We start from the raw sequence: 11,362 nt of genomic DNA, 5'->3' as shown, positions 1-11,362 counted from the left end.
ACTAATTTCATTTCATGACTAATTTCATTTTCAGAGATCTGCATCTTTATGACTAGAAGGGACAGTGGTCAAAGCTGACCAGGAATGGTACCCGCTCCTATTGGTCTGACCTAGCACTGAAAAGCATCCTTGGCAGGGTTCACTTCAGTTCTGGCAAGTAACGAGCCCTCACATAAACACCGCAGCCCAGAGAGAAGCTCGCAGGGTGAGGCATCGGGCCTTGTCATGCTCAAGGCCTGGACGAGAATCCTGGTAGCACGTGGGAAATGTCATTGCATGGGAAGAAAGGAAGCCCTGGGGTTGCAGTGTCTCTCCCTTTCTCTGTCTCTTTCTACTTATCTGTTTATTATTTAAAACAGATTATTTATTTATTGGATAAAGGCAGAGAGAAATCAAGAGGGGAAGGGAAGATAATGGGGGGGGGGGCAGGGGAATCCAGTGGGTGGTGGCATACCCGCTTCAGCTCACATAGCATGAAGCATAAGGACCCACACAAGGATACAGGTTCGAGCCCCTGGCTCCCCACCTGCGGAGGGTGGGGAGGGACGCTTCACAAGTGGCAGAAGCAGATCTGTAGGTGTCTGGAGACAAAAAGAAAGAAAGAAAGAAAGAAAGAAAGAAAGAAAGAAAGAAAGAAAGAAAGAAAGAAAGAAGGAAGGAAGGAAGGAAGGAAGGAAGGAAGGAAGAAAGAAAGGATAAAAAGAGAAGAAAAGAAAAAGAAAAAACAAACAGGGAATCGCAGCACTGCATCACCACTGCTTGCAAAGTTTGCCCCCTGCAGGTGGGGACCAAGTGTCTTGAACCGGGACCTTTACCCATCTTAACATGTGCCTAGCCCCATGCCCCATGGTCTTTCTCATGTGTCAGCTGTGGAACAGAGCTAGAGGTCTCTCTCCTTATCTCTTTCTCCTGCTCCCTCTCACACTCCATCAAAAATATAAAGGGAAAGAAGAAGAAAGCTCACTAGGAGCAGTGGAGTTGTGCAGGTGCCAAGCTCCAGCAGTAACCTAGTGATAACTGGGAAGAAAGAAGGAGAGAGAGAGAGAGAGAGAGAGAGAGAGAGAGAGAGAGAGGAGGTACAGGCTGAATCAGAATGTTTGCCACATTGTATAATCAAAAGGAATACAGACGTACCTTTACGAGTAAGTTCTATACCCCCACTTGATATGTGTATTCATTGAAACAGCTTCCTCATCTTGCTGATTGATCTGCTAAAAAGTCGGTGCTGTCATTTTGCATTATAAGCTATAGACTTTATAAAACCATCAAAAGATTGTATGGGGGAGGCAAATAGTTCTATAGCTAAAATTACACAGAAGTGCTTCTCTTAGATGAACTGTAGAAATCAGGGAGATGGAGAAAGAGAGGAAGCTTCCTCTATAGTTTTTTTTTTTTTTAATTGCAGAAAGCAAGCATGAAATGAATACTAATAGGAAAATGAGCTGACACAATGGAGACAGATGTGAGCCTAATCATAGTTACAGTTGAGTTAAGTAGTATAGATGTCTACTGACAGAAATGAACACACACACACATATATGTATATTTCACTGATCTGTAGATCTCTACAAATAAAAACCTTAGACTGAACTATAGGGGATAAAAAAACACACAGCCCAATGGAAAATAACTATTGTAAGTTAATCCAACCTGTGTGACTAGCCAAGGAAAATTTTAATTAACAGGTAGAGATGATTTAGAACAGGAGAATGGTATTCTTGGGGGCTGGGTCTGGCAGGACAGCAGACCAAATACAAGTGGTGCAAAAAGCAAGGACGCAAGTAAAGATCCAGCTTCCAGCCCCGGGCTCCCCACCTGCAGGGGAGGTCGCTTCACAAGCGGTGAAGCAGGTCTGCAGGTGTCTATCTTTCTCCCCCCCCATCTTCCCCTCCTATCTCCATTTCTCTCTGTGCTATCCAACAACAGCAATGACAACAATAACAATAAGGGCAACAAAAATGGGAAAATTGGCCACCAGGAGCAGTGGATTCATACTGCAGGCACCAAGCCCCAGTGATAATCCTGGAGGCAAACAACAACAACAATAACAACAACAACAAACCAGAATTGTACTCACTAACATACTACCCTATTCCATCAGAGGTAAAATATGAGAAAATTTTGACGACTCCACAAAGATGTTTGCCAATCTCTATACTTTAACTATAAAGAAAAAAATTAAAATTGTTTAGCAGTGACTCTTGCAGAATCAAATCAGGAAAACATATGAGACACTTGTCTTTCACTCCTGTGATATCTATTTTAAGACTCTATGACCTAAGCAAATAACTTCCCTAGTAGCATGGTAAATTGAACATTTAAAATTAATGTGTGTGTGTGTTCCCTTCAGACGCACTTGTGGAGGGACTGGGCATGCTTCACGAGCAGTGGAGCATGGACCTGGGAACAGAGGATTCATTGTACAGAAACGGAGACCCGGCAATAAGCCTGGTGCTGGGGGTGGTGGTGGGGGATTCTGGGAGTCCGGCGGTAGCGCAGCGGGTTAAGCGCAGGTGGTGCAAAGCGCAAGGACCGGTATAAGGATCCCGGTTCGAGCCTCCCATCTTGCAGGGGGGGGGGGGGGGTCTCTTCACAAGCGATGAAGCAGGTCTGCAGGTGTCTGTCTTTCTCTCCCCCTCTCTGTCTTCCCCTCCTCTCTCCATTTCTCTCTGTCCTATCCAACAACAACAACATCAGTAACAACAATAACTACAACAATAAAAAAAAAGGGGGCAAAAAAAGGGAATGAATAGAAAATTTAAAAAATGGGGGGGGGGGGCAATAGTCTCCAGGAGCAGTGGATTCGTCTTTAACAGTTTTCATGATTTTTGCTTAGTTCTCAGTTTACAGAAATATGACTTGATATAATTTGCAGTTCACTCCCTCAATTTCTACAGTCTGTTGGTTTTTGTCTTTCATTAAATTTGGAGAATTTTCCAGTCAGATTTTTTTGTTCCTTTGTGTACATTTTCAGTCTACACTCTACCCTTTTTTTATCTTTCTTTTCCCTTTTTTTCTTCTTTTACTGTTACAGTGGGGGGTTGTTAGTTGTTTACAGTACAGTTGTTGACATGTGCTACAGTTTCTTGTTTCCCCATGATGGGGATGTGCAAGACAGTCTCACCCCCAGTTTAGACTCCCTTCCACCATCATGAACCAGGACCCCAACCCCCACGCCCCCAGCCCTCCTTCCCCAGAGTCCTGTGCTTTGATGCCTTACACCGCACCTAACACAAGTGTTCCGTTGTGTTTTTCCCCTTTCTGATCTCATTTCTTAATTCCTGCCTGTGAGTGAGATCACCCCCTATTCATGCTTCTTTCTGGCTGGTCTCACTTTAAGGGCATTCTGATGACACCAGTGTCAGGTCTGTCTCATAGTTCCACGGGCTTTGACATTTTCTCTCTCTTTCTTTCTTTGCCTGTCTTCTCTGTTGCTCAGAACGGAAAAATCTGTTACTCTGTCATCAACTTCATAGGATTTCTCTGGTATCAGCATTCTACTATTGAGCATATCCAGTGAACCTATTTTATTCTTTCATTTCATTAGTGTTTTAAAATTGATTTACAAAATTATAAGATAACAGGACTATGACTCCACACTGTTCCCATCACCAGAGTTCTGGATCCCCAGTCCCTCCACTGGGAGCTACAGTAGTTCTCCCAAGGCTGCAGATATGGGTTAACTATTATTTCTTTTTTTTTTTTTTAACTTAAATGCCCCCATTCAACCTATTCATATATCAAATTATATTCTTGGCAGAGGGAGATGGCATAATAGTTATGCAAAAAGAATCCCATGCCTGAGGCTCTAAGGTCATGGGTTCAATCCCCTGCACTACCATAAGCTCTAGTAAAAATAAACAAACAAATAAATAAATCCAAATTATATTCTTGTTACATGGTTTGAATTGTGTGGATTAGTTGTCTATGGCCATCCATACAATTAGTTTTCCATCCCCTTTCTATGGTTTCTGCAACAAATATGAAAAGTTTAAAACAATCTATTTATTAGCTTATCTCTGTGAGCCAAAAGTTTAAGGTGAATCTCACTGGGCTAAAATCAAGGTGTCCACAGGTCTGCTTGCCTCTCCGGAAACTATAGACAATCTGTTTTCTCGCCTTTGCCAATTTCTAGAGACATTCCACTCCTTTTATAAAATGTTTGTTTGTGAGAGAGAACCAGCCATTACTCTGACTCACGCTATGCTGAACATTGAACTCAGGACCTCACACTTGAATGTCCAACAGTTTATCCACTGTGCCACCTCCTGAGATGCTCTACTTTTTATTTATTTATTTATTTATTTATTTATTTTTCTTTTTTTTTTTATTTAAGAAAGGATTAATTAACAAAACCATAGTGTAGGAGGGGTACAATTCCACACAATTCCCACCACCCAATCTCCATATCCCACCCCCTCCCCTGATAGCTTTCCCATTCTCTATCCCTCTGGGAGCATGGACCCAGGGTCATTGAGGGTTGCAGAAGGTAGAAGGTCTGGCTTCTGTAATTGCTTCCCCGCTGAACATGGGCGTTGACTGGTCGGTCCATACTCCCAGCCTGCCTCTCTCTTTCCCTAGTAGGGTGTGTCTCTGGGGAAGCTGAGCTCCAGGACATATTGGTGGGGTCTTCAATCCAGGGACGCCTGGCCGGCATCCTGATGACACCTGGTTAACTATTATTTCTACAACTATGTCTATATCTGCCCGTTTTTTTCCCGTGGTCCTGTCTTCTCTTTCTTTCCAAGTCACCCCTAGACTTATTACTCCTTCCAAATGTCCCTCCCTTTTTCCTCTTCTTTCGCTGGGTCCTGATAGAATTGGGTTTCAGAGTCCTCTGGTCATCTTCCCCCTAACATTTCTCCCCTTTGGGAGTATGGACCAAAAGTCTTTATGTGGAGCAGAGAGTGGAAGTTCTGGCTTCTGTAGTTGTTCTCCACTGGACATGGGTGTTGGCAGGTGGATCCACACCCCCCAGCCGGTTTCTATCTTTCCTTAGTGGGGCAGGGCTCTGGGGAAGTGGTGAAGTTACTTTACACATTGTGTTTTTGAGATATACAATTTCCATTTGTTTCTCCTTTAGTCTATTATTATTATTATTATTATTATTATTATTATTATTATTATTATTATTATCTTGGTTGAAGCTTTCGATATCTGTATGTGTTTCAAATGTATAATTACTCATGGGGGCAGTTTTATACAGACTGTTTTAAAGTCTTTGTGAGTTAAACCTAAGGTCTGTGTCATCCTGTAGTTGGCATCTGGTAATTGCCTTTTCTCATTAAGATGAGAGTTTTCGGGAGTCGGGCTGTAGCGCAGCGGGTTAAGCACAGGTGGCACAAAGCACAAGGACCGGCCTAAGGATCCCGTTCGAACCCCAGCTCCTCACCTGCAGGGGAGTCGCTTCACAGGCGGTGAAGCAGGTCTGCAGGTGTCTGTCTTTCTCTCCTCCTCTCTGTCTTCCCCTCCTCTCTCCATGTCTCTCTGTCCTATCCAACAACGACAACAACAATAATAACTACAACAATAAAACAACAAGGGCAATAAAAGGGAATAAATAAAATAAATATAAAAAGAAAAGAAAAAAAAGATGAGAGTTTTCTGGTTCTTGGTACGGTGAGTAATTCCTTGTGTGTTCTGGGTTTGGGAACTATGTTATGAGACCCTGGATGGTATTTAAATATTGTTCTATCAGACTCTCCATGAATCTGTGCCATGGGCGCCACTGACATTACACTCCATGGGGAAGGAAGACCAAAGAGGAGTCCAGCTTGGCTACCAGTATTATCATGGGGTCTCCACACCTGCATGCCTCTTCTGTTGCTCACAGCTCTTTTTTGTGTCATTGTTAGAGCAGAGGGTAAGAAACGGGAAAGAGACCCCACAACACTGCTCCAACACTTGTGAGGCTTTCCTTATGTAGCTGCTTTCCTTGGTGACCAGGGGCTTGAACCTAGACCTTTGTGCACAGGGAAATGGGTATTCTACTGGGTGAGACAGCTGGTCACTAGGAACACCTTATCATATGGCCAGTGGTGAACTCCAAGGCCCCCATTTTGCCTTCTCTGGACCACTCCAAAAGAGATGAGGGGGCCGGGCAGTGGCGCACCTGGTTAAGCACTTAGTACTAAGCACAAGGACCTGAGCAAGGATCCTGGTTCAAGTCCCTGGCTCCTCACCTGTGGGGGGAGGGCAGAAACACTTCACGAGTGGTGAGGTAGGTCTGCCTCTTTCTCTCTCCCTTCCTACCTCCCCCTCCTCTCTCCATCTCTCTCTGTCCTGTCCAATAAAATGGGAGGAGATGGCTGCAGGAGCAGTGGATTCGCAGTGCTGGCACCGAGCCCCAGAAATAACCCTCAAGACCAAAGAAAAAGAGGGACAGAGATGACATGGCTTCATTCACACTGTATCAAGCAAGGAGCAGGAGTATTTGCTGAGGAGACTGAGAAAAGCGCGCAGGCTGACTGGAACAGGGCGATCTTTGTCTGATGCTGGCCGGCTTGCAAGACTGTCAACTCAACTTCTCTTTTGGCAAGAGAAAGCAGGAGGCTGTTGTTTGGTTTTGCTCTTGTCTAAATGCATCCCCATTTTGTGGGCTCCTCCCACACTCACTTCAACATACCTGAGACAAAAAGAGAAAGCAGGGAACCCCACACCCTTCCATCTCACTCCTTCTCTGCAACTTTCAGGGTTTTCTTAAATCTTGTAACTGGTCATTTATTTTAATGAAAAAAATGATTTTCAGGTAGGAGAGAGAATCAGAGTATCACTCACACATGCAGTACTCGGGGCTGAACTCAGGACCTCGTGCTTTTGAACCTAACGATTTAGATACTCCAGTTCCAGGTTACACAGGATTCTCTCTCCATATATATATATATATATATATATATATTTTTTTTTTTTTTTTTTTTTTTTTCCCATGGCACTATTTAGGTCTGGCCTGTGGTAGGGCAGGGGATTGACCCTGGGATCTCGGAGCCTCAGGCATAAAAGTCTTTTTCCATAACCATTGTGCTCTCTCCTTACTTCTGAAATGAGAAGTCTAGTCTCCAAAACTGAGAATTTCATCCTGGGTAACTATACTCCCCCCACAAGGATGGGGTGGGAGGGGTTCTTTCAGCACAGAGAACATTCGAGATATATAAGCTACCTAGTATTTTATTTTATTTTGTTTTGTTTTATTTTATTTTATTTGGGGGTTAATGGTTTATATCCTAGTCTTTTAAAAAATTATCTTTATTTATTTATTGGATAGAGACAGGCAGAAATTAAGAGGGAATGGGGTGATGGGGAGAAGAAAAAGAGACACCTGCAGCCCTGCTTCACCACTCAGGGGATCGAACCTGGGTCCCTGTGCACTGTAACATGTGCGCTCAACCAGGTGCGCCACCACCCGGCCTACAGCCTAGTCTCTGACACACAGGCACAACCTCTCATATTCCCCTGATGGCTGTCTTGGATGCACCACAATCTTAATGTCCCTTCCTCTTGTCCCTTCCCCTTCTTCCCCAGAGTCCTCTGCTTTGATAAAGTTCACCACTCTCAGCCCACATGTCACCTTATGTCCTCCCTTAAGTTATACGCATAGGGGTGACCATTTGATATAGCTGTTGGCCTTTGTCTCACTCCACGTCCTATCTAGTCTATAACTGAGGTTTGAACCCTGGTCCTTGTACATCCTAACATGACTGTGCAACCGGGTGCCACCGCCAGGCTCTTATCTGTATTTATCTTTAAGGTATAATGACTTATTTTTACATTTTTAGTTTATTTGGATAAGACAGTGAAATTGAGAAGGGAGGGAGAAACAGACAGGGAAGAGAGAGAGAGAGAGACACATGCAATGCTGCTTCACTGCTTGTGAAACTACCCCCTGCAAAGGGGGTCTGGAGGAGGAATCCGGACCCTTGGGCTTGATGGTATGTACTGTCAACAGAGGGCACCACTGCTCAGCCCCACACTTAATTATTTTGACTTTGCTGAGAGAGACCCAGAGGATTGTTCAATTCTGGCATATGTGGTATTGGGGACTGAATCTTAGACCTCACAATTCTGTGTCCTATCACTAAACCAAATCTCATCTTTTTTAGGTAGGGAGGGGCAGGGTGGGGGTAGACAGCATAATGGTTATGCAAAGAGATTCTCATGCCTGAAGCTCCAAAGCCGCAGGTTCAATGCCCTGCACCACCAGGAGCCCAAGCTGAGCAGTGCTCTGGTTAAAAAAACAAACAACAATAGAGAGAGGTGGAAATAGAATGAAAGGGACCACAACACTGAAACTTCCTCCAGTGTGGCGGAGGCCAGGCTTGAACCTGGGTCCTTACATTACCCAAGTCATATACTACCCAAGTGTAGAAGAAGTGTGTCTTTATTTATTTATTTATTTTTTACCAGAGCATTTCTCAGCTCTGGTTTATGATGGTATAGGGGATAGAACCTGGGACTTTGGAACCCTGGGCTTGAGAATCTCTTTGCATAACCATTACACTATATACCCCGCTCTTGCATATATTTTTTTAAGACTTCACCAATTCCTACACTTTATCATATAATAGGACAAAGAAACCTACAAACATGAATTTGAAAGTGGGCTTTAAAGGCTCACAAAGTGTTACAGACTTTGCCCCTAAACAGGCCTCTTCCAGGAAATGAGTAAACGAACAAACCTTTCTTTTGCTCGTTCTATTTTTATTATTAGCTGGATCTTTACTAAAATTGACCTATGTTTCTCACTCAGGCTACACAGAACAAGCAGGTTGTCAACGTGACAAGTTATATTGATACAGATGTTCATTAAAGACCAGGCTTCTGGACATGTAGGGGGAGCGGACAATGTGGGTGTTCATCTTTTTTCTTCTCTAACACTTTCTTTGGTTGAAGGAACAGCTATGCCTTGGGCGTGATGGTGCATCGTGTGTGGGCCTGCGTCATAGTTTGCTAAAGGAAGGATTACTTTTTCTCCTCTGTTTCTGGTCTTTTCTACCTTAGGCTGCAGGGCGTCCTTTTTTTCCCCAGAAACACCCTCCTGGCAACTCGCATATTAAACCTGTTATTACGCGCTTTCTTATGACGACACACATCCAGGCTTCTGCAGAATTTGTCTCTCTTCTGAAAGGAGCCCCCCATGTCTTGCATTTTCTGCTTCTGCGTTTCTTCCTTCTCTGTTCCCAGGACTTTCTGTGGTTTCTTGTTCTGGTCAGGTTTGCTGGGAACTGGCTTCTGTGGGAGAGCTTTCTCCATCTGATCGTGCACCTTGAGGAGCTCAATCTTCTGCGTTAAGATCTGGCATTCATTCTGCAGCAGAGCGGCAGCCAAGTTCAAGGTTTTTGTGTCCCGTTTCAAGTCCTTGAGCTGCCTCTCAAACGCCAGCCTCACTGACTCCCTGGTGGGCTGGCTGTGCATTTGTCCACCAGCTCTCCTGAGGTTCTCTCTTATGTCTTTCTGGGACTTCTGATAGGATCGTATGAGTTCGCTCAGCTCTCTGTGTTGGGCGTGCCAGTGTTCCGTCTCCTGTAGTAACTGGTCCATGTTGTGTCTAAGTTTGGTATGTTCTGTGGGGACAGAAGGGGACCGGTACCTGGCTTTCTCCCGGCTCAGCTGAGTCTCACTAAGTGCTCTTTTCCCTGCCGAGTGACTTACCGCACGCCTTGTAAAATCTGGCATCGACTGCTGGCTTTCCAGTGCGACCTCCTGCTCCTTTGTGTCCTGCTCTTTCTCGGATTCTAGTCTTCCAAGTAGATTTTTCAATAGCATTCGGTTTATTTTATCAAGCCTTCTGATTCTTGCTTTGAGTTCTGAGACATCCTCAGAAATAGTGGCTTCTTGACAAGGTTCTTCTGCACTGACGGCCTTCTTTTCAGGACATGTCATATACTTTAGGATAGCTTTAAGTTCTGTTAAAAGGGTTTCAGGCTTCCATTTTTCAGTGAGTTGGCATCTACTATTCTTGAGGGGAGGGAGAGAATGACAGGAGACCTGGGACACTGAATCATTTTTGAGCAAGGCAAAGATCATTCTACCGTCCAAAGAGTCTTGACTGAGATCTGTAGTAGTCCTGGGAGATTCAGACAGTGTAGACATATCCATCCCAGCTGGGTTAGTGGGGCCGGTGACAGGGCAGTGAAGAAAGCAGAAATCCTTAGCGATTCCAAAGAGGGAAGGTGATAGTCCTCTGAGCATGGGTGGAAAGGGTGGAACTGAGCAGAAGTCAGAGACCAGAGTTCAGGCTGAGGCAGGAAGGTGATGTTCCCAGGAAAGATGACATCTCAGGCAGCTGGGGGAAGGGGGAGGGAGAGTGGGAAGGGAGGGACCAGGGACAGAAGTTCCATCCCTCCTCCTCTAGGGTTTCTGGTATTTATTCCCTGGCCCTAGCAACTGGGTCTTTGTTCTGTCACTGCATCCTGAGACCTACTCCCAGCCATTTCCTTTGTGTCACAATAAGAGCCTATTAACCCCACCCCCTGCCCAGTCACTCGGGGACAAAATCAGAAACAGGCTGGGGGGGGGGGCGGGGGTATGGATCCACCTGCCAACGCCCATGTCCAGCGGAGAAGCAATTACAGAAGCCAGACCTTTCACCTTCTGCACCCCATAAAGATCTTTGGTCCATGCTCCCAGAGGGATAAAGAATAGGAAAGCTTCCAATGGAGGGGATAGACGCAGAACTCTGGAGGTGGGAATTGTGTGGAATTGCCCCATAATTGAAAAAAGCTTCATTTATTTATTGGATTGTGATAGCCAGAAATTGAGAGGGAAGGGGTAACAGAGAGGGAGAGAGACAGAGAGACACCTGCAGCCCTGTGTCACCACTTGCAAAGCTTTGCTTCTGCAGGTGGGGACTGGGGGCTCGAACAGTGCTTGTGCTTGTAACATGTGCTCTCAACCAGGTGCACCATCACCTGGCCCTTTGTCCCATAATTTCTTTCTTTCTTTGCCTTTATTTCTTTCTTTTTTGAAAATTAAGCATTTATACTGCCTTTCTTTTCCTTTCCTTTATTTTTTTTAATCTTTACTTATTTATTGGCTAGGAACAACCAGAAATCAAGAGGGAAGAGGATGATAGAGAAGGAGAGAGACAGAGACACACCTACAGCACTGCTTCACCACTTGCAAAGCTTTCCCCCTACAGGTGGGGACCGGGGGTTCGAACGTGGGTCCTTGCGCATTGTAACGTGTGCGCTCAGCCAGGTGTGCCACTACCTGGCCCCTGTCCCATAATTTCTTTATTCATCTGTCTGTTGATGCTAATTTAGAAAAGAAGAAAGAGACTATCCTATTTCTCCAAACACTCAGGTCATTCAATATAAATTTAGTATACAGAAGTGAATCTGTCCTATAGTGGTGACCTAATGGTGAT

At 44.7% G+C, this 11,362-nt stretch overlaps 1 protein-coding gene across 1 annotated transcript; it reads right to left on the bottom strand.

The window, feature by feature from the left end:
• Window positions 1-8,581: 8,581 nt before the first annotated feature.
• Window positions 8,582-10,297, bottom strand: SPZ1 (spermatogenic leucine zipper 1). Its single transcript, XM_007519108.2, has one exon. The coding sequence runs from the start codon at window positions 10,183-10,185 to the stop codon at window positions 8,986-8,988; it is 1,200 nt and encodes a 399-aa protein (XP_007519170.2). The 5' UTR covers window positions 10,186-10,297; the 3' UTR covers window positions 8,582-8,985.
• Window positions 10,298-11,362: the final 1,065 nt, after the last annotated feature.

Source organism: Erinaceus europaeus, chromosome 11 (assembly GCF_950295315.1).
Source record: "Erinaceus europaeus chromosome 11, mEriEur2.1, whole genome shotgun sequence".
Classification (NCBI taxonomy): domain Eukaryota; kingdom Metazoa; phylum Chordata; class Mammalia; order Eulipotyphla; family Erinaceidae; genus Erinaceus; species Erinaceus europaeus.
The sequence above is the reverse complement of the archived record's forward strand: the minus strand, read 5'-3'. Positions and strand labels throughout refer to the sequence as shown.